Raw genomic sequence first — 28,000 nt, forward strand, 5'->3', positions numbered from 1 at the left:
CAGCAGCATAAATAGCAAAGCAAAGTACAGCACAGCCTGCTGAACACCACAGGATTCTTGGAACCTGCGGTAAGTAATCATTTTATCATGGGGACTTCAAATGTGTCTTACCAGTGTTGCATGCAATTTATGTTATGCCATTTGATTCACATGGTGGTGCCTTTTGTTCTGTTTGGTACAAGGAAATCTGTCTTAAGCAACCATTCCACAATGCAATAGCAATGATGATATTTAAAATGCACATAGCACGTTACCTGATCAGAGCACTGTAAAAACACTAATCGACTAATCTTCACAGCAGGTGGGTAAGCATTTTTATGGGGACAGTAATTTAACAGGGATTTAGCACAAAAATGTCCCTTGTAGGCAGTGCTGATCTCTATGAGTGAAATCCTGATCACACTGAAGTCAGGGAAACGCTGCTATTGATTTTTATGAAGGCAGAAATTAATCTCGTGCCTTGGAGAAGGGGAGTGCTCAAAGAATGGAGCATTCAGGAACTAGGGAATCTGCTTATTTTATTTTTCCCTTCTTAGAAATTGCTATCTTATAACCAGAATGAAGGATGGGAAGTAGCACCATCTGGTGAATAAGATTATGTATTTGATGGAGGTGTTTCTCCTTTGGCCTTAGCATATTACTAGTATAGCAGTTTTCACCTTGTGTAGTTTGAGCTGGGAGTTCTGGAGAGCTTGTAAAGGATGCAGGACATGTCCTCTACAATGTAGGACTTTTAAAGTAGCCAGTATTTAAACTATCCTACAGAAGACTGTATTCAGGGATGTCTTTTTCCGAATCACAGAGACAGTGCCTCTAGCACAGGTAAGATAGTGGTATCCAGACAGGGTACAAGTTCCACCAGAGGCAGGGTATTTATCCCAGCCCTCCTCTCAGTTTGCTGGTGGGATTTTAATAAGGTGGCTCCAGCTAGTCGCAGGGTTTTCTCCATCACGCCACTGGGGAAGCAAGAGCTGCCATTCTCAGCTGTAAAATCAGTGCGACAGGACAAATGCTGACTTATGTCAGTCAAACATGATTACCAAGCCCATTAAAGCAAACTGCCCTAAGCACCGCCATCCTCTGAGTCTCAGCATGTTCTTGTGTCATTTGTCTGTTTCAACAGAAAGTTCTGCGTGGCAGGAACCACATCTCCTACAACCGTCAGCACTTTGCCAATGCTTAACACAGAACAAGAGGGAACCTGAGGCGGGGGGTGAAGTGATTTCTCTAAGACTACACAGGAAGCCAGTGCAGATCTGGGACTTGAACTCAGGCACACCTCACTTTGAATCCTGTGTTTATATCCAGTCTAGACTAGACTGAGATCTACTGATGAAAAGCACTATAAAATAGTGAAATATTATTTTAATTTTGTGCAAGTTGCATTGTATTTGCATTTTAAGAAATTGTAAGGAATTGTCTTTGGTAACAGAAACCCTGAATCATAAAGTATGTGTAGGATATTGTAGCTTGTGCTTTATAACACATTCTGATTTAAATAGCATCTCTTGCTAATTATAATGATCTGATCTGGCAAACTGTGAAAGGCAAATACAGCAACCACAGCAAATATGAAGTCCAAAGCAAAGGCTCCCAGTCTTACTGAGGGGGAAAATACTCTGAAAGCTTGCAGGGCAAAGATTCTGTTAAAAAGACTGTTTCATTAGCTAGTCCCTTAATCCATGAAGCTTTAAAATTATATTCCTGAATGCATTAAGTGGCTTGCTTCTCATACTGTATATGCCTTAAATAAAGTCCCTTTTCAATCAGTATATATACTTGGAACTATCCTTCTTTTATGGGACAAAAAGTCAGATTTTAAATTACTGCAGAGGTGTTAATTTCCCACTTTATCTTGAATGATCTCTTGCAACATGTGTTAACTCTTTATGCTTAATAATCTGTTCCACCTTGGATTTAGTTGTGACACTCTGATCACCTTTTGCAAACCTGAAGACAAGTTCTATGTAGCTCAAAAGCTTGTCTATTTTGTCAACAGAAGTTGGGCCAGTAAAAGATATTACCTCACCCACCTTATGTCTCTCCGATTTTAAATGATTTTTTTTTAAATTGAAATCAATAGCCAACTTTGCCCCCACCTCTGTTCTTGGCTCCACTCAATGACAGACTAATAGAGAATCAGAGACAGTATATCTTAGTGCAGAATTAGGCCCATAATATTGAAAAACTGAATTATCGTCCAAAAACTTAATTATATTTGATTTCTCTTTCTACTCCTAAAGATCCGTCCAGGTTTCCAAACTGCGGGACTTTGGAAGGAATGCCAAACCCTACATTTTAAAATAATTGTAATATTAAATGAGCATAAACATTTTTGACCAGCCCTAAAACAGAAATGGCAGGCTGACCTGGGTCTTCTGTTTAAGTGCCCAAGGGTATTTCTAGCATAGTTAAGAAAACACATTCTGCTGTTATACTTATCCAATGTTTTAGCACAAGACCCCGATCCTGCAAGGTACTAAATGCCCCATTTCATCCACTGAAATTAATGGAATTGAGCACTTTGCACAATCAGGTCCTTAAAATATATTATGAATGCTTGAAAAATGCCCTAATTTGTAATTCTTTGGGCCTCAGTTTTGTCATTCACTCCATTCAGACACGCACGCCTCAAAAGAGTTCATTGCAGAGGTCAGGCCCCCACTTGCCTTGTCCTCTACAATTCTGATACAGACAGCCTGGGTCTCTCCTGTGTTACACCAGTTTCATTCAGGTATAATTTCATTGACTATAATGGAGCCACACTAGCCTGAAGCTAGAGTAACCAGTGTTGGCATCTCTCATGATTTTATTGTGAGTCTTGCAATATTTGGTATGTTTCTTAAAGTCCAAGCTCCTGGAGTCAGGTGAAAGTATGAGATTAATCTATGCATGGGAGGTTAAGCTGGATATCAGGAAACACTTTTTAACTATAAGGATAGTTAACCTCTGCAACATGCTTACAAGGAAGGTGATGGAATCCCCATCATTGCAGGTTTTTAAGAACAGGTTGGACAAACACCTGTCAGGGATGGTCTAGGTTTTCTTGGTCCTTCCTAAGTGCAGAGGGCTGGACTTGATGACCTCTCAAGGTCCCTTCTGGCCCTACATTTCTATGAATGTGAGAATCTCAGATTTCAATTAAAAAAAAAAGTAAATCTCTAGCCCAGAATCAAGTCCATATTATATTAGATTCTGACTATGAACTGAAAATTGAAATGCAATGTGATTAACTCTATGAAAGTTAATCAGTCAGCCACAAAAACAACCAAGCCAAGGGAAAAAAACTATTATAGTTCTGTAGCCCAAGACAAACTAATCAAAAATTTAAAACAATACAGAAAATTGGAATTGATATTGAAATACAACTGTAATTGAAACATCTTGTCTGAGCCACTAAAATGACTTCTTGAACAGGGACATTCAAACTCAATATGTATCTCACATTCCAAGCAAATATGAATTGGCTAATAAATCTGTCCATATAAAATTCCAATTGTATGTTTAGTGTTAGGCACTAAAAGAGATGAGAGCGAAGAATAGTGGTGGCTTTGATGTGAAATGAAATATTCATGATATCAATGATAACTAGATAAATTGTGACTAGAGCTGAGTAAACAGTTCACAATGAATAATTTATCCAAATGTATCCAAAGCGTAGGCTTGAAGAGAATCTGTGAGCAGATTAGGCTTAGCTCTGGTTCATGTGTTATGAGAGTTGATTTCTTTTCAAATGGTTTTATTCATATTGTCTGGAGAGTGTTAGCGCCAAATATTCAAATTAGCAGCTTTGTAAAACTAGTCAGATAAGTCATGAGGTATTGTTTCTGTGTCCTGACTGGATGAGAACACAAGAATAGCCATTTTAAATAATATGTATGTGAATTTTAAACTTGATTACTATGAACACTTGCAGATGTTCTGCTTTTCTGCAATATTTGCAAACAGAAGTCTGCTTTTTACATATATTCATGCTTCTAAAACCCAAGGGATCAAATATTTGCAGAAAGACAATAAAAAGATACAGACACAAAGTGAAGCATATTCCTTTAAAAATGTGTCATTATTCACTGAAAATATTTTGTAATATTTGCCCAGTCCTAATTGAAATATTTTTCTATTTGTGCAATGTAACATCATGGCAAGTGGATATTAATGGGATAAAATAAATCTGCTCCCTCCAGAAAGATAGCCAAGAGACAGCAGTGAGCAAATACCTTTGATAATATTCTTTGGAGTTGAGTCCCTGCTGGGATGCAAGGCCACTGTTGGGGCAGAGACCTTCAATTTACACCATTCTGAGTGAAATTTAGTGAATGTGGCCCTGTATTTCTCAAACCAATTCACAACCCTTGTGCTATTTGTTTGGCCCAGCTGCAGGTAAATTCATGTTTAGAAAGGAGTTCAGCTTTGATACTCACATCCAGATTAAGATTCCAAACTCACTTGATGATGGGTTTATATAATTGTTAGCAGACAAAATAATGTACTTCCTGCAACCAGAAGGAAATAAGGCAAACAGAAATGGGTTGACTTCTATGGGTATGATTTTAAACCCATTGAAGTCAACAGAAAATAATGTCATTGTCTTCAACGAGTTTTGGATTGTTCACCCATGTTATTCTGGGACATCTGCCCTCTGAGGTACAAAATACCAGGGTATCTTCCTGCCCTTCCTACCACATACACCCTGGGTACTACCTGCCCATTCCACTCATGGGAGATGGCACAATTCACACGAACTTCTGCTCCTGGGGTTGCTACGGCTACTGACCTCACCAAGCAGGGCACAGCATTGGCTGAATCCACCCTGCTGTCACTTTGCGGTCAATCCCACAGACAGTACCTGCATGGTGGTAACTGGCCACTCCCAGACCCAAGCTTTTCCTGTCCTGCTTGCAGCTCCCAAGCCAACTCATCCCTGCAGCTCCCAGACACTCTGGAGACAGAGCTACCTCTGTGCATGCACTGGTGCCCCATGGCTCCACCACCACATTCCCTAGGCCTTAGGGAGCCTGCAGGGGTGTGACTGACAGCAATGCGACTTTTAATGTCCTGAGAAGACTTCTGGATTTCCTGGGACAGCTACCTAAAAAAAAGGGATGACCCCAGGAAAACCAGGAGAGTTGGCAACCCTAGTTATCAGGTCTACAGTATGTTGGGAACTGGAATATTATTCTTGACCAAGAAGTTAAAGAGGCCTGTGAAAGGAAATTATCTTCTAAAATCTCCCTGAGCGTGAAAAGAAAATATTTTTTTTGCAATATTGAAAAAATGAACCCATTCCAGTGGGTTTACTGGTTTCTGAAGGGAAGAACATTATTTCACATTCTTTCTAGATGGGGTTTTTCACTGAGGTATCTCACTGTTACACAGAGTGTAAGAGTTTTGGGGTTTGCTATAAAAAGCCAGGCATCCTTTTTTGAAATGCAGCATCTTGTAAACCTGACAATAATTAGGGTATTTAAAAGCAGTGATGGAGGAACCAGCTCAGAGGCAATAAGAACCAATCCAGACATGTCCCCGCAACTTGTATTCAGCTTTCGACAGTGATTCCTGCCTGCCTAACTCTTCCCCTTTTCTTGACTCACATGATTTCTGGATCTCCTAACCCAGTGGCCCTCCTGTTGTGAACAGTCTTAGGGCCTTAGTGTCAAAAGCAATCTCCAGCACTGTAGTATTTTGGCTCACTAGAGGTGCCATACTTTAGACAGGCACATGTGTCCATACGAGTAAAGTAGCATCCACTGCATAGTCTCCCCTCTATGTCCTTTGGCCTAAATTAAATACACAGCATCTTCAATGACCTACCTTTGCTTTTTTGGCAATAACACTGGATGGTCATGGGGATGAGGGAGGTGGAGCAGAGGAGGATCATGTAGGAGAATTGCAGGGAGGCTAAGCGCATCAGTAAGAACAGAGTTGGGCCACACAAAAATTTAATCATTGAAGAGGTAATCACAGGATCCCCTATTATATGGGGATGAGAGAGTAATTTTGTACTAGGTTTATTTATTTATTTTACACTTACTAACCAATTTGTTTTTGCCACACACAGTAGTTCCACTGGAAGATGAAGCCCACCCTCTACCTGTGTTTGTTACTTGCTGGGCTTCATGCTGTTGCCCATTGCGATCACCTGCCTGGCCACCACAATGGACATGACCATCATCAAGGTACAGACCATGAGGAACACCATCATGTAGGTGACTGCCTCAAACTAGCTCCTAGCAATGCTGATTTTGCATTTAGACTCTACAAGCAGATTACCGCAGAAGCCCCTAAGAAGAACATTTTCTTCTCTCCTGTTAGCATCTCTACTGCCTTTGCAATGCTGGGCCTTGGTGCTAAATCAGCCACTCTGACTCAGATTCTGGAAGGACTTGCCTTTAATCTGACAGAACTTCAGGAGAAGGAGATTCATGATGGTTTCCATAATCTCATCCACATTCTAAACCATCCTGACAGTGAGCTCCAACTCGATATGGGAAACGCCTTGTTTCTAAAAGAAAAACTGAAAACACTAGAGAAGTTTTTAGCTGACATCAAAAACCTGTATGAAGCAGAAGCTTTTAGTATCAACTTCAAGAATACTGCAGAAGCTCAGAAACATATCAATGATTATGTAGAGAAGAAAACACATGGGAAAATTGTTGAATTAGTCAAGGATCTTGATCCAGAGACTGCAATGATTTTGGTTAGCTATATCTTCTTTGAAGGTAAGTAGACATATACAGACGGATGTCTGTTTAATATGTTTTAGATGGCTGAGTATGAACGGTCTTAGAATCTAAGGGTACGTCTTCACTACCGGCCGTATCGGCGGGTAGCAATCGATTTCTCGGGGATCGATATATTGCGTCTCATCTAGACACGATATATCGATCCCCGAACGCGCTCCTGTCGACTCCGGAACTCCACCAACGCGAACGGCGGTAGCGGAGTCGACATGGGGAGCCGCGGACGTCGATCCCGTGCCGTGAGGACGGTAAGTAATTCGATCTAAGGTACTTCGACTTCAGCTACACTATTCACGTAGCTGAAGTTGCGTATCTTAGATCAATCCCCGCCCCCAGTGTAGACCAGTCCTAAGACAAGAAAACTACAGCTCTTTTTTATAATCTATGGGGAACTGTACAGGCTGCCATTCTTATAAACTGACCTATCTTGACAGTTATCAAGTCATTCAATTATGATTTCAAATAAGTGTGTTGATGTAGAAAGAAATGGGTGGAAAACCAAATGCCCACATCCCTGTTCACCTAGCTGTGAACAGCAGCTGCAGGATCACTCTGCTATGAGAGGAAACATGAACTGCACCCTGTAGCACCAGGCACACGGCAAACTTACATCATCACTGAATTTTGGGGCAAAGGGAGGCCCATATTATTCCCCCACAGGTAAAGAATTAATCTGGAAATACAGTTGGCTTTAGAGAGAGTTAATAATAAGTACAATGTTGCACCCCTCACCTCTCCCCCATTTTTGCTTGTAAGCATTAAGGGATGAATGAACTACCTGATCCTTCTTATCTGTCTCTTTCAAAGGTTGCATGATTCAAGGGTGGCCAATCTACTGTAGACAAATATTTTTCAGACATGTTTTGTGCCTTGTTAGAACTACCATTGCTGCTGCTACAATATGACATTGTACAATGAAACTAGTCAGTGCAAGCAGAGTAAAGTGAGTTTTAATGCCTGTTATAGGCCCGATCCAAAGCCCACTGAAGTCAATAGGAGTCTTTCCATTGAAGTCAATGAGTTTTGGATCAGGCCCTCTGACCACAACACAGCTAAAGTGAGCTTCATATATAAAGTGTTGCACTTACCGTACAGTGAAACTACGGATGTCTCCACAAGAGAATGTGAGCCTGTGACATCTGAATTCAAATCCATATTATTCAAGTGGGTTCAAAAGAAAGTAAACCAGGTCCCAAGTCTAGGGAAAAAACCACAATTGGTCTTCCCGACAGCACATAATTTGGCCTCAATTAATCATAAACCCACAAAAATAGAGTAATTTTTCTTTCCTCAAAACTACAGTTTTAAAAACATTTAACCAGTCATTCAAAGTTATATGTCTGGGCAATACAGAGATGCCCCTATATTATTCTAATAAAGGAAGAAAAATAGCCTTGTGATTAGAGCACAGGATTAGGAGTCTGGTCCAGTTCCCATGCTTTTTAACCTCTCTGTGCCTCCCTGACTGTGAAATAGGGATAATAATATTTCCCTATCTCAGTGGGGCATTGCTAGGGCCCTACTAAATTCACAACTATGGAAAATGCGTCACGGACTGTTAAATCTGGTCTCTCCCTGTGAAATCTGGTCTTTTGTGTGTTTTTACCCTCTACTATACAGATTTCATGGGAGAGACCAGCACTTCTCAAATTGGGGGTCCAGACCCAAAAGGGAGTTGCAGGGGGATTGCTAGGTTATTTTAGTGGGGTCATGGTATTGCCACCCTCACATCTGCACTGCTGCCTTCAGAGCTGGGCAGCCGGAAAGCGGCAGCTGTTGGCTGGGTGCCCAGCTCTGAAGGCAGCGCCCCACCAGCAGCAGTGAAAAATTCAGGGTGGCAATCCCATATCATGCCACCCTTACTTCTGTGCTGCTGCCTTCAGAGCTGGGCGGCTGGAGAGTGGCGGCTGCTGACTGAGGGCTCAGCTCTGCAGGCAGCAGCACAGAAGTAAGGGTGGCAATACTGGACCTTGCCATCCTGACTCCCGTCCTGCTGCTGGAGGTGGCTCTGCCTTCAGAGCTGGGCAGCTGGAGCACCACCAGCAGCAGCGCAGAAGCAAGGGTAGCAGTACCGCAAGTCTCCATACAATAACCCTGCCACCCCACCACCCCAACTCCTTTTTGGGTTGGGACCCCTACAATTACCACACCATGAAATTTCAGATTTAAATAGCTGAAATTGTGAAATTTACTATTTTAAAAATCCTGTGATTGTGAAATTGACCAAACTGGACTGTGAATTTGGCAGGGACCTAGGCATTGTAAAGCTTATTGTAATTTCTTAATGTTTCTGGGGTGTTCCACTATGATTAGGCATTTCTGTGGCCTACAAATAAATACATGTTGCAAAACAAATAATCCATTATAAATAAAAATTAGCTTTTGAATTACATACACACATAACCTTACATGGTTCACCTGGACTGTATGTCTAATTCCTCTTTGCCAGAATATTCAACTGCATTCTCTTTCTTTCTGTTAGGCAAGTGGGAAAAACCTTTTTTGCCAGAAGACACTAAAGAAAGAGACTTCTTTGTGGATGAGGAAACAATCGTTAAAGTTCCTATGATGCACAGAATGGGCAGGTTTAACCTCCATTTCGATACGGAGCTGTCTTGCACAGTGGTCCAACTTTATTACAATGGAAGTGCAACAGCATTTTTTATTCTGCCTAATAAAGGAAAAATGAAGCAGGTAGAAGATGCTCTGTGGAAAGAAACTGTGACCAGATGGTCAAATGAACTCCATCTAAGGTAATCTTTTGGCAATCAGGTACCATTTCAAAGTATTATGGAGTCGCCAATTCAAGTATGGAAGCATGGCACACCTGAAGTGCTGATGTACTTTGAAAAGTAAAACTGTGAAAATGACACTGTGGGGTTCCATGTTTATATCTCTCAGTGACTCCAAATCAGACCTGCTCAGTTTAACAATTTTTTCTCCTAATTGCCATCCCTGTAAACTCACCCTGAGCTTTCAGAGTCAAGCTGGGTTCTTTTTTTTTGCTCAGGCATTCCCATCAATAAAGATCCTGCAATTGAAATATATTTAATCATTCTTCCAGTGGTGCATGGGCTGGAATAGAATCCAGCTTTCTCTCCCAGAGCTGCATCGGCTCTGCAGGGCTGTCAGGAATAAAAAGTAGTAAAAGTGTGTTTGAGTCACTAATGTAATCAGTTTGGTTGATCAAGAAGATGCAATTTCCACAGTCACTTTTCAGGATAGAATTACATTTTGAAGTATCTTGACAAATTGCCAGTGGTATTAACACCTTTCATAAACCAGAATCACAACTAACAGAGAATTCAATCACATGGTTGTGTAGACCACAAGAATCTCATTCTTTGAAACAACTTAAGAAAATTATGACAAACTCTTTCACCTAGAACAGGGGTCCCCAACCTTTTCAGGACCAGGGACCGGTCATGCCTGCGGAGGGAGCGCTCGTCCCGCGGCTCGGGTAGACCTCCCACAGGCGTGCCTGCGGGAGGTCCACCGGCTCCGGTTGAGCTGCCGCAGGCATGACTGCGGACGGTTCGCTGGTCGCACGGCTCAGCTGGACCGCCCGCAGGCATGCCTGCGGCAGCTCAACCAGAGCCGGTGGACCTCCCGCAGGCGTGCCTGCGGGCGGTCCAGCTGAGCCGCGCGACCAGCGAACCGTCCGCAGTCATGCCTGCGGGAGGTCCACCGGAGCCCCGGGAGCAGCGGACCTCCCGCAGGCATGACTGCGGAGGGAGCGCTCGTCCCGCGGCTCGGGTAGACCTCCCGCAGGCACGCCTGCGGGAGGTCCACTGGGTCGGTTCGCGGCCCGGTTTGTAAGAGGCCGCGGACCGGTACCGGGCCGCGGACCGGGGGTTGGGGACCCCTGACCTAGAAGACAAAGGGGAAATGACAGGCACAAAATGTATTACTGATTCATTTTCTAAATCTGAAGATTTAGAAATACTAGAAATACTTGTTATAGACTTGTATATACTGTGACAGGGTCAGGCCAGATGGCTACAGAAGAGTGATAGAAGGCAGATATATTAGCCCCAGGTTAAGTAGGTCCCCTTTCCCTGGGTAAGGTAACAGGGAAGGTTCCAGAACAATCAGGAGCTTTCTGGAAACAATTAAGGCAGACAGGCTGATTTGAACACCTGCAGCCAATCAAGAAGCTGCTAGAATCAATTAAGGCAGGCTAATCAGGGCACCTGGGTTTAAAAAGGAGCTCACTTCAGTTTGTGGTGTGCGTGTGAGGAGCTGGGAGCAAGAAGCTGAGAGTGAGAGGGTGTGCTGCTGGAGGACTGAGGAGTACAAGCGTTATCAGACACCAGGAGGAAGGTCCTGTGGTGAGGATAAAGAAGGTGTTTGGAGGAGGCCATGAGGAAGTAGTCCAGGGAGTTGTAGCTGTCATGCAGCTGTTACAGGAGGCACTATAGACAGCTGCAATCCACAGGAACTGTGGGCTGGAACCCGGAGTAGAGGGCGGGCCTGGGTTCCCCCCAACCTCCCAACTCCTGATCAGACACAGGAGGAGTTGACCCAGACTGTGGGTTCCACTAGAAAGGAAGATCTCTGAGGTGAGCAAATCCGCCAATAAGCGCAGGACCCACCAAGGTAGAGGAGGAACTTTGTCACAATACATTACAAGGATCATTGAATTCCATGATCAACAAGAGTTATGGTTATCTGTGGATTTCCTGATTTTCTAGGCTTTTATTTTTCAAGCTATAATGTTCTGATGAAGTTCTCCTAGCTCCCACTGTTGGAATCAACACCAACTACAACTTTCCACTGCTGCAACTTGCTGGTGAGAGAAGAGATGCTAGAACCGTTAGAGAAGTTGCATCGGTCAAGTCAGCCCATTTTCTGAGTTCCCCGTTGATTTACTATTAATAATCAAGATAAACCTATTTGCACCCATGGCTCTCACTACATCTGCCTGAACTCTCTTTTAATAAACTCTTACGTTTGCTAAAATAGCTGCAGTTTTGTAAAGCATTTGGTGCGGCATCTAATAAAATCGTACTAGATAAATTAGTTCACATTGGTTTGAATATGGGCATGGGTTGAAGGAGTGTAATCAAAATGTGCTGATAAAGAGCAATATGGGCTTATCCAAAGCCTACTGAAGTTAATTGGAATCTCTCAAAGTCAAGCTGGGCCAGGAGTCCATTGAGGCAGAGATTAGTGTTAGTCCTGGCCATATTTAACAAGTAGGTTGACAATCTGGAAGAGGGTGGAAGAAACATGCTAATTTGGTTTTGTGGTGCTAATTAGCTAGATGATACTAAAGGGGGAAGTGTTGCAGAAGTTACTCAGGACACTGAAATATAAAGCGTCACAGAGGAGTTAGAGATATCGGACAGTAAATTAGACAGCAGCTGGCAATGTGATACTGACAAAAAAAAAGTTACTGCAATTCTCAGCTGCATACTTTGGAGCATCTTGGGCTAAATTCATCATTGGTGTAAGTCCACTGAAGATCAACAAAAAATATGAGAGACCACATGAACTAAATGGCCAATTTTAGACCTAGTGTAATATCACCAAAGGCAGAGGTGTTACATCAGAGATGAGTTTGACCCATTAGCTGCGTCACCATTTGAAAGCACTGGAAATCGGAGGGACAGTTAGTACTGTACACAAAGGAGCATGCCTACTCCCTGGGGTTTTCCTGTAACAGTCACAGAAGCTAAATAGCTTGCACACTGTATTCTGACCTAAGTGAAATGTTTTAGCGTCTTGTTATGTTTCTTCTTCTAACAGCTCAGCAAACCTGTACATTCCAAAATTTTCGATCTCTGCTACCTATGATTTAAAGGACCATCTCACCAAAATGGGCATTACTGATGTGTTCACCAAACAAGCGGATCTGTCTGGAATCACTGGGGACCCTGAGCTACAGGTTTCAAGAGTAAGTTTGCAAATGCAGGGGTTCTCTTTTCCTTTTCAAAATGCCATGTTAAAAGGTACCTTGCTTAGCAGAGCGTCACCATGTCTGATTGTCAGTCATAATGGGATGGATCCACCCCTGGCTTAACTCTGCTCAGATCAGGGGGTTTACAGCAGGGATGAATTCTCAACAGAAGCTGCCAAAGGTACCTGGAAGATGCTGCCCACCCTCCTGCCCCAGGAAAGCAGGATTGGAGTGCAGGCTGGCCACCCCAATGAGTCTGGAGGAGGTGCAGCCAGGGGGTAGGAAACTAAATGGCATCCCATTCCCCACAAGATGGCAACTCAAGGTGGGGATATCATGAAGGGGTGGGTCGTAGAGAAGGAAGAGAAGATCTCAGGGTTAAGGGATACACTTCAGATAAGCATCTATGTTTTTGGACTAATTTCTGGAATTAAACTGGATTTCATTTATAGCAGCTGTTTAGATGCGTTTGCCCAAATACCTTCAGTTGTTTCCTTTCCCCCACGTGTAAAGAGACCAATAAAAGCAATTTAGATGCTTCTCTCATATTTATTGGTCTTAGAGGGCACAAGAGGTACTTACATCTTGTGCTGGTCCTCTGCACACAGTTGAATTTCAGCCATAATCCCTCAGAAACCAGTTCTCCATCCCTTCCAGAGATCTTGGAGATCTGCGATTGAGACTGTCCTTTGTATATTGAAACAAAAATCTCATTCATAGAGGGGAGGATCAAACAGATCCATCATGTCCAGTTTTGGGCACCACACTCTAAGCAACGTGGACAAACTGGAGTCCAGAGGGGAGCAAAGACAATGAAAAGAAGTATAGAAAACCTGACCTATGAGGAAAGGTTGAAAATATTGGACATGTTTAGTCTAGAGAAGACAGAGTGGGGGACATAATGATAGTCTTCAAATATGTAAAAACTTGTTATAACTATAAGGAGGCATAGACCTATAACTAAAATTTTTCATTGATCAATTGTTTTTAATGTCTACCAAGGGTAGATCAAGAAGTAATCAGCATAGTTTGCAGCAAGGGAGATTTAGGTTAGATAGTAGGAAAAGCTTTCTAACTATAAAGACAGTTAAGCACTGGAACAGGTTGCCTAAGAAGGTGGAGGAATACCCATCATTGGCAGCTTTTAAGAACAGGTTGATGAACATGTGTGAAGGACATAAATCCACACCGTGTAGAGGTCAAGCATAGGAGTTTATTACACACAATGCTGGTGGAGTGTCACCTTGCTTATTAGGTTCAGAGACACTGCCAATTAATTGATTATAATAGAATATATAGATTTTCCATGGGTGGGGGAAAATGATGAGGTAGGCAGTTCCACAGCCCAGGATAGGTTTTGCAGCAAGACAAGATAGCACATTAGCCAATGGTTAAAAGGTTACATAATGTCTCCGCCCATGGTCTCAAATTAGCAAGTTAACATTTAATTAATACTTTGATAAAATGTTATTAGTATAGAATATATATATATAATTGAATTCTGATTTGGGGTCCATAGGAATGGAGCAACTCCTTTGATTGTTCAACAGGTATATTCCTAGGGGTTAAAGCAAAGAAACAGTGAAAGTATATGACAATACAGATTGTTTCCTTTATGTCTTAAGGCAGGCATTGGTCCCTTGGAAGGGAGGTGGAAGGAAGCTATATTTTATACTGACATGCCAATTTTCATAAACTCGAGGTTGGATCTGTGGGAAGAACATTCCCTACAGAAGAGACTAAGAGACTGACACAATTGGAACAGGGATCTTTTGTTCAATTTGAAACATAATTATTCAGTTATTGCTTCAACATCTGGTATTTCTACTGACCAAGCATATCTTAGCAAAGGCAATGTAACCTTGTTTACCCCAGCTTTCTCTTAGCTGATCACTATTTGCTAGGCCTTTGGTCTCCTGACCAAACTCTGGACTTTGGGTCTGGAAAAGAGCTGGCACAATCCATATACCAGGTTGTTGTATAAAATGCACATGGATTTTAACCTTTCAATATGTCAGACATGGTCTAGATATACTTAATCCTGCCTCAGCGCAGGGGGGTGGACTAGATGACCTCTTCGGGTTTCTTCCAGCCCTGAATTTCTATGATTCGATTATCTTGTTTCTCAGAGATGTGGCAATGGCTAGAATAAGAAAACGTTATCTTTTTCTGTAGTGTCCGTTCAGTCCTGTCCATCTGCCCACTCTTCCCCAGGAGACTTTCTAAACATCAGAGTCATCTTTACTTACAAGCTACTGTTCTCTGCCCAGAACTGGAATGTGTGCTTTATCTCCCACAGGTTGTCCATAAGGCCGTGCTGAACATTGATGAGAGAGGCACAAAGGCAGCAGCAGCCACTGCCATTGAAATAATGCCGATGTCTGTTCCTGTAAACATTGAATTCAACATTCCCTTCCTGGTGATGATTTTTGATAGAACTACCAAGAGCACACTCTTCGTTGGAAAGATAAATAACCCTGCTGAACCTTAAGTGCTATCAATTCAGACGGCTATTACTAAATAAAGAAGCTTTGCCACCTGAATTGACTGGTTAGAAGTATTCCTTGCTTTCTTAGTGAATACGTTCGCTCAACATCAGAACCAATAGCAACTGGTACTGAAAACAATAAATTGGGCTTATGCAGCATAGTTATCTGATGTGGGCAGAAAAAAGTATTTTTTTAATTAGGACAGCAAACAAAAACCATTTCTGACGGCTGAGAATTAAGAGACTTAAGTAAGATTTCCCAGATTCTCCAGCACACAGCCATGGTGATTTGCATCATAATAGAAGCTTCTTATTTAATTTTTGGCTGTCAGCTAATGTGCTTTGGATGAAATGATGAACAATTTTGCTAACAGAGCAGAAGTGGTGTCATTCTGTCATAGCTGGAGACGTAGCACTGTTCTGGGAAGTAAAGGGAGCCAGAGGTTGGGAAAGGAAGGAGAGAAGATAAGGGAGATAAGAGGCTAGCCTTTTACTAGGGTCACCATTGGGGATGGGCAAACCTATTTTAAAAGTACATAAGAAACTTTTCCTTCCCACCTCAAGCCTTTTCCCATTACCAGAATTGAGTGGGTACCAAATCTTCCTTTAGGGTCTGAAATGAGCGTGCAGCTCCACATGAAACTGGAAGTGCTAATAATAAACCATTAAAAGGTTGTTCCCACAAGATGATGTAAATTCAGCAAGCCTGGATAGTTTGGGTGTATATTTGAACTTAAACTCTGTTAAGGGTGAACCCATCTCATGAGTCAGTGCAGGGTTATAGCTAGTTGAGCATGGGCTGTGTTTTGAGTGGTAATTATGCAGGCAGTGGGGAGTCCTCATCTTCCACTGGTGGACCTGGAGAAAGGATATATCTGGAGATACAGCACAGTTCAGCTGTTTCAATCACTCCTTTTAAAGGAGTTGAGGAATGAATATACACAATAGGCCAGATCCTCATAACCAGATATGCACTGCTGGATTCCACCCTAGTTCCAAGGCACAACTTAATGCAGATTTAGGGCTGTTCTAAGTTGTAGTGGCTGGTAATAACCTCCAAAGGGCTGCTCTGGCAACTAAATATCAGACAGGTGTAGCAGCCACACACGCACTCCCTTTCTCCCACCATAACCCCGACAACAGGGTTGTCTCCGAGGGTGTAGAGTAGGAAGCATGCTAACAACTCCACACACCCGGAGGGATCACCCCACACTGGAGGAACTCCCACTTTGCAAGGCAGTCTCAATAAGGGCAAGGATATAGAACATGAGTTTTTAGAGGAGGAAAACATGAAGATGACATCAATCTGGAGCATAGATTCCAAGACCAGAAGGAACCATTTTGATCATCTAGTCTGACCTCCTGTATAACTCAGGCCACAGAACTTCCCCAGAATGATTCCTAGAGCACATCTTTTAGAAAAACATCCAATCTTGATTTAAAAATAGCCAGTGATGGAGAATCCACCACCACCCTTGGTAAATTGTTCTGATGGTTAATTAATCTCATTGTTAAAAATTTGACTTATTTCCAGTCTGAATTTGTCTAGTGTCAACTTTTCAAGCCGTTAGACCATGTTATATCTTTCTCTGCTAAACCAAAGAGTGTTTCCCATGTAGATACTTATCGACTGTAATCAACTCACCGCCTAAGTTCTCTTTATTAAGCTAAATAGACTGAGCACATTGAATCTATCAGTATGAGGCCTGTTTTCTAATATTTTAAACATTCTCGTGGCTCTTCTCTGAACCCTCTCCAATTTATCAACATCTTTCTTGAATTGTGGGCACCAGATCCAGACACAGTATTCCAGCAGCAGTTGCACCAGTGCCAAATTTAGAGGTAAACTAACCTTTCTACTCCTGGCTGAGATTCCTCTGTTTATGGATGTGAAACAGAGAGTAAAAGCACTGCCTCCACTTTCCCAGTTCCAAGGAACAGGAAAATGTGTTTGTAAACCTAGGCAAATTGGACTTCAAGAAACATTTCAGCTTTAAGTTCCCAACAGGAAAGCTAACTGAGAAACAGCTGTTAAATCTCACTTTTCCAGGTTGACACAGTTTCTCTAACTATAGGTGTGTAACCTACAAATAGACAACAAATATGAACATCCCTAACTAGGATTCCTGCCAGCAACACCTACAATGAATGCACATATGCTATGCAGTCTTGTTGGTTCCTTCTCTCACTCACGCCCATCTGTTTGAATGGCACCCCGGCTAGGATCATTTGCATTAGGGCATACACAGCAACCATTTGTAAAGCAGCCCACATGATGCTGCGAGCACTGTATCTTTTTGAAAGAAACCGCTACTGTGTAGCCCTGACATCACCAGTCTTTTCCTGTTTCATCACACCTATTGATATTTCATTGCTAAAAACCTGGCCACCAGAAAAGACAACAGACAGAGACACAGGACTTATTTGTTCACTTACACAGGTGCACCTCAGTTGGGCCAGATCTTCAGCCAGGGAGTTCAGCAGAGTCCCATTGCCTTCAATGGAGCGACAGCAATTTGCACCCGCCGAGAACCTGGCTCAGTGGATTTCAGTGGAGCGACTTTTTGTTTACTCCAGGGCATGTGGGAAGAAAATCAGGCCCCAAAATTCCAGCCACTTGTGGCTGTGCATAAAACTATGTACTGTTATCTCCCTTGTAAGCCATTTTGCTGGAACAGAGGAAGCAATGTATATAGTAAAATATAATAGGAGAAAGGATTTCCCCACACAATTTCCAGGAGGGATTTGAAGGATGAGAGGATCTTGACTTTACATATTATTTGCTGCAGAATTTTTTAATCCATATGTTTTGGGGTAGCCTTTTCTCTTTCATCCACAATATCCCAGCTCTCTAATAATTTTAAGCCCAATTCAAGGGTGGGATCCAGAACTTCTGGAGCATTTAACAGGCTTTCTTGCATACTCCATGAGACTGAATCTAGATTTCTATATGGACGGGAACAGATGATTGTTGTAAAAAATACAGCAAGGAAAATATATATATAAACATCCTAGCAAAACCTATCTGTATGCATGTAATAAGTGGGGGCAGGGGGCTGAGGTGTGTGAGGAACAGTCCGTGAAGGGAATAGGCGCTTGTGAGTAGGGCTTGGGATGTATAAACTTTCAATTTTCTTTATCTTATATGGGATTTCCATGAACAAGGCCCAAAGCAGCTTTCTGCCTCTAGGTTAAAAGCTACTTCGAGTAAAATGGTACCCTTCACCTAGTTAAACCACAAGTAGTTAGTTCCCAGCTCCTGGTCGGGAGAGGGATGAAGTGATGGTTGCAGGGAAGATGTGATTTCTTATTTTAGAAATGCTGAGAGGATGTATGGGAATGGAAATGTGTGAGATGTCCCTGTTCATCGGGCTATTAAGTATAGCCAGGAACGTGTCAAGGCCTAACAGACTTAGTGCTATCTGCACCTTCAGAGAAAGGGCTGAGACCACGTCCATGGGGTTCTCTCCTGTTTATCCCACTCTTTTTATATTTTTGGAGCACACATCACTTGCAGTGATGGCTATTGTAAAAACCTTCAGTTCAAGGAGGACTTTCCAAACTGACCTAGGGTAAAGCTTGTCCGACCTCAACCAGGGCTGGACCATGTTGTTGGGATCCAAGACACATGATGCCCTGATCTGCTCAGAAGACCTCCACTTGGGCCTCTTTCTAAATTAACCCCTTTGTGCCTCACAAAGTTTTCAGAGGCATTGGAAGGAGAGGCTAATTTGTGGCTTCCAAACTGTGACACCAGAGAACAAAATGGTAAAGGGGGGAATGCCACCACATCAGCCAATTTCCTGCCAATGTCGAGATCGTGGAGTCCTGAGAATGAGCTTGCCAGACTTGTTCGACCCCCGCTCTGCCCCAGGCCCTGCCCCCACTCCATCCTTTCCCCCAAATTCCCACCCCTGTCCTGCCTCTTCCCACCCTTGCTCCGCCCCCGCTGCATCTCTTCCACCCTGTTCTTCCCCCTGCCCCACCTCTTCCTGCCCCCACTCCTTCCCCTTACCCCCAGTGCTTCCTGAATGCGGCTGAACAGCTGATCGCAGCAGGGGGAAGGCACTGGGAGGGGTGGGGAGGAGCTGATTGGTGGGGCCTGCTGGCAGATGGGAGGGCTGCGGGGCAGGAGTTGATCTACAGGGCTGCCAGTGGGTACTGAGCACCCACTATTTTTTTTTCTGTGGGCGCTCCAGCCCCAGAGCACCCACAGAGTCATCAACTACAGCTCCTGCTTTATTGACAGCTCACTGTTATTTTCCACTGCATTCTTCATGAGAGCCAGGCTTGAAGTGCACACAGGCATCACGCCTACCAGAAAAGAGCAATAGTTCTCTCTCTCGCTGCCTATGTCCATACTGAGCTGCACAATCTCTCTCTTTTCTTTGTTCCCCACCCTTTACTCCTTCTCGCCCATCATCTCTCGCTGCGACATCACAGATCAGACTTCATTACATCTGTTCTTTGCATTTCCTCTCTGCACCAGTTCTTTTCACAGCCTCCCGCTCCCACTCCCGCATTATAACACTTCTTTCCTCCCACCCATAAGAAGCCATTTGTGCAGAAGGTGGCGCTCTCGCCTTTGCTGCTGCACAGCCTACATTAGTCATCACACTTGTATACACACACACACACACACACACACACACACAGAGTGTGCTTGGTCTCAGGCTACAAAGAATCAGACACAAGCTCTTTTCTTCCCTGCCTCGCTTTAAATCACAGCATGATTACCCCCAGCTGGGAAATGGAAATGCCATCTAGGCCTGAAGTTCTGCATCTCCTCCCAATTGTTGCAGTTCAGTAGCAATGGCCAACTGATTTGCAATAACACAAGGCACATTTCCTACACCTGTAGTATTATAGGGGTAGCTGAGAGAAGGGGTCGGTGAATAGCTGCGCCAGCCAGGGAGTAGATCCAGGGTGGAATTTTGTCTCAGACAGGCACAATTCCTGCCCTGTTCATCCTTTGTTTCAGGGACAGGAGCACATTACTTGCCCCTTTCTGGGGTGCAGTTTAGTCTCCACAAGAACCCAGCCAGCTAAGCTAGGCAGTGAGTCGGGGCAGAGCCACGCCTCCTTCCACTCCCCATCCATTTACAGGGAAGAGTTTCAAGTGACCGGTCCCAGCTCTCACCTCCAGAGCCAGACACAATTTGAGAAGCCCTTGCTCAGCCCAGCAGGGAGGTGGGGACGGGCAGCAACTTACTCTCCTCCATGCCCAGGGAAGACCCAGGGACTGTGTGCTTTCCTGCTCTGTATTTATGAGGTCAAAACTTTTTGCACATTACAGTAATTGGTGTTCTACAAAGAGAACGTGTTTGTAGTGGGGAGGAGGGCAGCTTCGCCATAGCACTGAGTGCTTTAGGCAGTGAGGCCTTGTGGCTAGAGCACCAGACTGGGACTCAGGAGATATGAGTTCTGTTCCTGGCTCTGCCACAGGCTTGCTGGGTAACCTTGTGCAAGTAACAGCCCCTCTTTGTGCCTCAGTTTAATGTAAAATGGGGATGATACTGATCTGCTTTGTAAAGCTCTGTGAGATGTGCTATTTATTATTAGAAGCAGCAAAGAATCCTGTGGCACCTTATAGACTAACAGACGTTTTGCAGCATGAGCTTTCGTGGGTGAATACCCACTTCTTCGGATGCAAGAAGGCTTGCATCCGAAGAAGTGGGTATTCACCCACGAAAGCTCATGCTGCAAAACGTCTGTTAGTCTATAAGGTGCCACAGGATTCTTTGCTGCTTCTACAGAACCAGACTAACGCGGCTACCCCTCTGATACTATTTATTATTGTTACAGCAAACAGAATGTGCCTCTTATGGTGATTAAAGGGGGTGCCTGGTACTATTTAACTGATGCACAGATACGGTTAGGAACACTCTTTCTTGCTGTCAAACATCTCTAATCATTGCCGCAGCCATAAATGTTCAGGGATGTTTAACCTGGCTCCCTTATGTGAGCCAGTTTGCAGAAATCAAAAACCTACCCAGATCTTTCATCCCAAACCTCAGCAGAACCCAAAGTGAATTGTTTATGAGGTTCAAGACAATTTAGTTAATGCTTTCAACTTCTTGTCTCTCTGCTGTTCCTGGCTCCAGCCAACAGCAGAAGTGCTGTAATGCCAAATAAGAAGAATAGCAACAAGAGAGACGTTAAGCAGCAAGTAAGCAACAGACTCTTTATTGGCTTGATTCTCTAGAGGGAGAGTATTAAGAAGGCTGCATCGGATCCAGCAACTGAATGAGACCTGCTCTACATATAAAACTTAGGTCGACCTAACTATGTTGCTCAGGAGTGTAAAAATCCACACCCCTGAGAGACCAAAGTAGTAGTAATAATTAAGCCAACCTAATCCCCCCTATAGACACTGCTAGGTGGACAGAAGAATTCCTCTGTTGACCGACCTACTGCCTCTCGGGAGGATGGATGAACTACAGTGATGAAAAACCGCTTCTGTTGTTGTAGCAACTGCACACTACAGCGGCACAGCTGCAGCTGTACTGTAGACATAGCCTGAGGGCTTGTCTATGCTTGAAATGCTACGGCAGCAGCGCTGCAGCTACGCTGCCGTAGCATGTCAGTGTAGACACTACCTATGCCGATGGGAGTGGTTCTCCTGCCAGGGTTGGCAATCCATCTCTCTAAGAGGCAGTAGCTAGGTCAGCAGAAGAAATCTTCCATTAACTAGCATTGTCTACACCAGGGTTGGGTTGGCTATGTTGCTCGGGGGGGGGGTGGATTTTTCATAGCTGGGTCAACCTAACTTTTTAGTGTAGATCATAGGGTGACCAGATGTCCCGATTTTATAGGGACAGTCCCGATTTTTGGGTCCTTTTCTTAGATCGGTTCCTATTACCCCCCACCCCCTGTCCTGATTTTTCACACTTGCTGTCTGGTCACCCTAGTAGATCACCTGAGTGAAGTGAGGTTCCACACTCAACTTCAGGACAGTTCTCTGTTTGTCTATCAACCGCCTATGTAATAGTCCATAGATCAAAGAATCAGTGGATGGCAGCTATTAATGCCTTCCATTATAACAACATCCCTCATCTCTGCCCATGGTCCCAACGTAGTTTAAAATGTCTGTCACGCTGTCTGGTGTTGTTCCTGACAGTGAGTGTCAACCTCAGGCCAGATTGTCAAAAAGTAGGGAAGACCCCAAACTGGTGAATGTTCTATGATTAGATTTCATCAACCTAGTAACAAGTGTGAACTCCCGAAGCACTATAACAGTCTTACCCTGGAGTCACAAACAGTCCCCTGGGGCACTCCACCATATCCTGCTACCCAGGCAAGCCGGCCGTAGTGCTAGTTGGTGGCCATACACTAAAGATCACAGAAGATTCAGGTTACTGACAGCCCCAAGAGACCAGTCACTTACCTTAGATCAGTTTGTACCTCGGATCTCACACCACTGACAATGCTTGTAGCCAATCGTATAGTAAACTAATCAAGGATTTCTTAACTAGGAAAAAGAAATGAGAGAGTTATTTTCAAGTTAAAGCAAGCGCTATATCTATATACACACACACACACACACACATATATATACACACACAACACACACATACATATATATACACATATACACACACAACACACATATACCTATAGACACACACACATACATATACAGATGAGTTACAGTCTGTGGTTCCAAAAGGTGACAGAGTTGTAGCAATCTGAATGGCTTTTAGGGCTAAGATAGGTTGACCCTGGGGATCTCTTCTGTTTCTGAGCTCCAGCCCTGTGAGTGTCCAAATAGCAAAGAGAGAGAAAAATTGTCATGTCATCTATTTTTATTTCCTCCCTCCAGAAAGCAAGATGATGGGATGAGCTTTCTTGCACACAGAACATTCATGGGTGTGAGAGGGCCATTAACCAAGTCTTTCTATCAAGATCGTCCACAATGGCCCATTTAGTTTTGACAGTCCTTGATGGGCAAGGACACTGCTCCTCCTGCCTGGGTTCCCAGGTTCAGAGCAGGCAATTTTACAATTATGAGGCTGTGTCTACACTGTGCACCTTACAGTGGCACAGCTCTGCTGCTATATCCGCGCCGTTGTGAGGTAAGCAGTACAGGCGCTCTTTGTTGGTAGGAGCGAGCTCGCCTGCCGACAAAATAAAACCACCCCCAATGAGGGGCGGCAACTTTGTCAGCGGGAGAGTCTCTCTCACTGGCAAATCACTCACTACACCAGCATTTTTGGCAGGTAAAACTTTTGTTGGGCTAGGGATTTTTTTTGTGGTTGTTTTTTTTTTTTTCACATCCCGGCCAACAAAAGTTTTACCGATGAAAGTGCAGTGTAGAAATAGCCTAAAGCAAAATGTACATGTCACCTTCTAGCATGGGATACAGACGACAAGTGAGATTAATGCATGCCACAACTTACAAGCATTTCATAGCATCTAAACACATTCTTACAAATCTAACACCTATCCTGAACAGGTGAGCTGGTCTAGTTTGCAGCTATGAATTTGTCAGTGCTCAGCTGATGTCTATAGGCTTGGCAAGAGCTGGCACCTGGACTGCCAGTGTCACAACGTCCGCATGCTGTATGATTTATCTGTCAGACAAAAAGAAATGACATACGAATGGTGCAGGGGAAAGGGGATATAGGGGTGCACACAGAGCCCCGTCATGTGGGGAGGAGAATGGGAGAACCTGATATGGGGGGCAGGGCATAGGGAACACACAGAGATCCTGGCATGGATAAAAAGTGCAGGGAATAGGGACACACAGACTGCCTAGCAGGGGGAAATTGGGGACCCTGGTATGGGAGGAACATGGGGAATGAGAGGTACACAGAGCTCCTGCTATGCAAGTGAGCATAGGGGACAATGGGGTATCGGGGAGGAGGACACACAAAGATCCTGGCCTGTGGATGAGGGGAGAATGGGAGGCCTACAGAGCCCCTGCCATGAATTGCAGAGGGAAGAATAAAGGATGTGCTGGTATTCTGGGCAGCTTTTCACAGAGAATATATACCCCCCTTTTAGAGCTAAGGGGTCACATGCTTCATTGCATCCCTCCATTCTCCCCACAAACTCCCCATGTGTCACTTTTGTTGACCTGTAAGACAGTGGCTGATCCCTGGGTGTTTAGGACCTTGGGGACTAGTCATTCCCCTAAGGGTGAAGGGGCAGAGGGCAGGACGCTGCTATGGCAGGAGGGTTTCAGGCTGACGTAGGGGAGCTCGGGGAAGGCAGAACAAGGCTGATACTGGTGGAGTGAGGGTCCTGACAAGCTCCTCTTCCCACATTCAGAACCCTTCCCAAGCTTGCCCTCTTGATGAGCCCCATTTCCTTGCTGCCTGCTGCTGGATCCCAGCTTGTCCTTCCAGCCAGGAGTCAGGCGGGGAGAGGCCTCAGAGACTGGGGGCAGGAAGGAACCAGCACTGGTTCATAGAGTAGAGAGACCTGGCCCAGCAGATCCAGCAGCAGGAGAGGAGGTGGCTGGCAAACATGAGTCTCTCTATGTGGCAGAAGGATGGGGAATTTAGAGAGATCTCACTTGACAGAAGGTGCTGCTGGTATTCATTTTCAAGGCCCTTCACACAGTGGTGGCTCCAGGCACGAGCACTCCAAGCGCATACCTGGGGCGGCAAGCCGCGGTGGGTGGCCTGCCGGTCCCTGCAAGGGCGGCACTCAGGCAACCTTCGGTGGCTTTCCTGCGGGAGGTCCACCGGTCCCGCGGATTCAGCGGCAGGTATGCTGAAGCCACGGGACCAGCGGACCTCCCACAAGCAAGCCACCGAATCCGCAGGACCGGGGACCTCCCACAGACGCGCCGCCGAAGGCTGCCTGACTGCCATGCTTGGGGCGGCAAAAAAGCTAGAGCCACCCCTGCCTTCACAGTCAATCCTCACCTTAGCTATCCTCCCTCGTTCGCTAGCAAGCTACCAGCACTTGCCTCCAATCGGGCAATGGTGCTAGCCTCCACTATCCATGGGGTGGCCACCTGTTCAGCTTTACCCAGGATCAGCCCTTTTTGAGGTGGCTGCCCTAGGAAATCTGCAAGGTAGCTCAGGACACACTGCCAGCTGTTCAGGTTTATGAGTTTATGAGGTCGTGGTTTTGGACCTCAGATGTGGCAACCTGAACTGCCCATTGGTTAAATTTTCAATCAAACACCATTTTGCTTTTTCTATGCTGCCCCACATGCTTGAGAGGAGCTCCCTGTAAACATCCACAAAGCTGCCTCATTGTCCAACATCAAATCCTTCCTCAAAACTCTCCTTTACCATGATAGCTACAAAAATACTTGACAATGATTGGGCTGCAGGTGCACTGAGACCACTGCCTACCGTGCTGACCGATATTGTCTCATTGCTTCCTTATACTCCCACGTGTGTCTGTCTCTTGTCCTATGCTTAGGCTGTAAGCTCCTTGGGTCAGGTCCTGCTGTTCCGTGTTTGTACAGCACCTAGCACAATGCAGTCCTGGTCCATGACTGGAGCTCCTAGGCACTACGGTAATACAAAAAATTAAGAGTAATAGCAAAGCACAAGAAAGCAGAACCAAGGTTAGAGGTAAAGTTCCTGCTGGGACTAAGGAGAAGAGGAAAGCAGGGGGAAAAGCAGAGAACCTTGAGAATTCAGAGGGTTCTCTTTCCGTCTTGTTAAGGTGGACAGAAAGCAACTATTAAGGTGACAATGTGCTGAACACAAGATCCAGACAAGGCCGCCAAGGACAAATCTTTCTGGCCTTAGTGACAATAGAGTTCCTTCTAAGTGGGTATTATGCATTTACAGTAGAGGCATTCTTGGAGACATATGGCTTTATAGCACCTCTCTCCTCCTCTGCACAGTCTGGGAAGGAGTGTTCTCCTAGAATTGGAGGTATGAGAGGGATTGAATAGTTATTTAGTCTCCTGGAGTCCAGTACAGGATTGCTCTCTGCACTCTACCATTTGCTAGTAATTTGCCTAAACCAGGCCTCCATTTCTGCTGAGTCAGGCTTCTGGGAGATTTCAGAACATACAGAACTATGAAGTGACAGGGAGTTGTGTCTCTACCTTGTCAGGTCACCTCTGACATGCCAATACTCTTGAACTCAGTCACTAGATGTTTTGCAACTTGACCAAAAAGAACATTAAAAAAACCCCACGTCCATTAGAAACAGGATTTCATCATTATTTATTCTGCTTTATCTTTGGTAAATGAGCCCTTTGCTTGAACTCAGCAGATCTCCGCGTACCATTATATAATATGACATGGGAATATTTCATTGAGAATATATTAAGAAAAAACTAACACGTCAAGTAGATTATCCTCTTCACAGTGTGCAATGACTATTTAAAGGTATATTAAAAAAAAACTTCTCAAAAAAGCTTAAATTACTGTAACTACTTGGAATCAGATCAGACAAAACCCTTTTGTCTGGTCATTTATAGCTTTCCTTCTTCAGGTTTGTCCATGATAACTTTTGTTAAAATCTAGAATTGTTAATTTTTTTTGTCATAATCTAGAAATACAATCCCCACAACATTTTGAATTTAATTGCGTCCTTCTCAAGTACTGAAAATAGGTCATATTTTTCAAAATGCTGTTTGCTGGACCATATACAAGTATGTGTGCGTTACTGGTAATACCATGTCAGCAAGGTTGTGGGTGAAGGCTGTTAATGAAGCAAGCCAAAAGCTACTTTTACATAATACCTGGACTCTGATCTAGTTCTAGTTATTATTTTATATTTGATGGTCCTTTACTCGTTTGGCTATTTATTCTTCTACGCAGGCTACGAATAAAGAAGCCATCATCTGTTACATGACAAAACTGTGAGATAATCAGAGTGCCAGAGTATTCAAATAGTTGCAAAAAGGATTGAAGCACCAAGCTTTCAACATGAGTGAAGTGCCCACTGAATTAAAGTGCCATGCTTGATAATTACACTGTCACAAATAAAAGACTAACAATACTTATCACTCACAATTTAAATAGTTAGATCTCAAAGCGCTTCCCAAAGCCGGGCAAATAGAAGTGCCCACACAAATGTAAGGATTAATTTTTGTATTTCTTGGTCAAAAAATGTAGTGGTCATAAAATAGTACTGGGAAAATAATATCCCTCTCGAAGAATATTTTTACATTGGAAACCAACTCAGCCAGAACTGTAGTAAACAGCAAATGTGATCCTAGTACACGTTAGCTTCATATGGGCCACATCCAGAAAAACCTGGCTGACTCAGAAGTGTCTCCATATCTGTTGTGCATAACATGTACATATTTTTTTCCATTAAATATAATCTTCTCTGGTCAAAAAGAAAAACTTCCTAATGGCAGTTAGGCCTTAGTGAGCAATAAGTTCAGGAAGCTAGGTGGCACTAGGGATTGTGGATGGATTTTTAACTGATTGGGTCCAGGGCTGAAATCTTAACTAAAGTCACCAATAGGAAGGAGTTTGGTGGTCACATTCTAATAGTAGTTTCTAATGGACATTTATCCTCAGCACCAAAGCACTACCGGTTAAATTGTGCCTATGTAAGAGGCTGCACTGAAGGAATCCTTGATGCCTAAGGGTATGTCTACACTGAAAAAAAACCCCACCCCAACCCGCAACAGCAAGCCTCAGAGCTTGGGTCAACTGAGTCAGGCTTGCAAGGCTCCCACTATAGGGCTAAAAATTGCAGCATAGATGTTCTTGGTTGGGTAGGGGGACCATATTTCCCAAAGAGAAAATGGGACACCCTCAGCCACTCACCTTCGGTGCTACCGCCTCCCAATGCTGTTGTCAGTTGCTGGGACCCTCTCCCACCCCTGCGTGAGGCTGTTGCCCACTCCTGCACCCCAATCCCCTCATCCCCAGCCCTGCTCCAGATCCCGCACCCCCAGCTGGAGCCCTCACTCCCTCCAACACCCCAACC

The 28,000-nt window shown here is 44.1% G+C and overlaps 1 protein-coding gene and 2 long non-coding RNA genes across 3 annotated transcripts; 1 reads left to right on the forward strand and 2 right to left on the reverse strand.

Annotated features, from left to right (window-relative positions):
- The first annotated feature begins 3 nt into the window (after window positions 1–3).
- Window positions 4–15,185, forward strand: LOC123368559 (alpha-1-antitrypsin-like). The gene is made up of 5 exons (XM_045013428.1): window positions 4–69; window positions 6,059–6,719; window positions 9,223–9,493; window positions 12,492–12,639; window positions 14,942–15,185. The coding sequence occupies exons 2-5, from the start codon at window positions 6,074–6,076 to the stop codon at window positions 15,131–15,133; spliced, it is 1,257 nt and encodes a 418-aa protein (XP_044869363.1). The 5' UTR covers window positions 4–69; window positions 6,059–6,073; the 3' UTR covers window positions 15,134–15,185.
- LOC123368560 lies at window positions 9,683–10,838 on the reverse strand. The gene is made up of 2 exons (XR_006578822.1): window positions 10,611–10,838; window positions 9,683–10,122 (listed from the first exon to the last, which is right to left on the reverse strand). It is a non-coding gene; the product is annotated as an uncharacterized LOC123368560 (long non-coding RNA).
- Window positions 14,154–28,000, reverse strand: LOC123368561. Its single transcript, XR_006578823.1, has 5 exons — window positions 27,838–28,000; window positions 25,444–25,605; window positions 22,518–22,601; window positions 17,567–17,799; window positions 14,154–14,200 (listed from the first exon to the last, which is right to left on the reverse strand). It is a non-coding gene; the product is annotated as an uncharacterized LOC123368561 (long non-coding RNA).

Source organism: Mauremys mutica, chromosome 4 (assembly GCF_020497125.1).
Source record: "Mauremys mutica isolate MM-2020 ecotype Southern chromosome 4, ASM2049712v1, whole genome shotgun sequence".
Classification (NCBI taxonomy): domain Eukaryota; kingdom Metazoa; phylum Chordata; order Testudines; family Geoemydidae; genus Mauremys; species Mauremys mutica.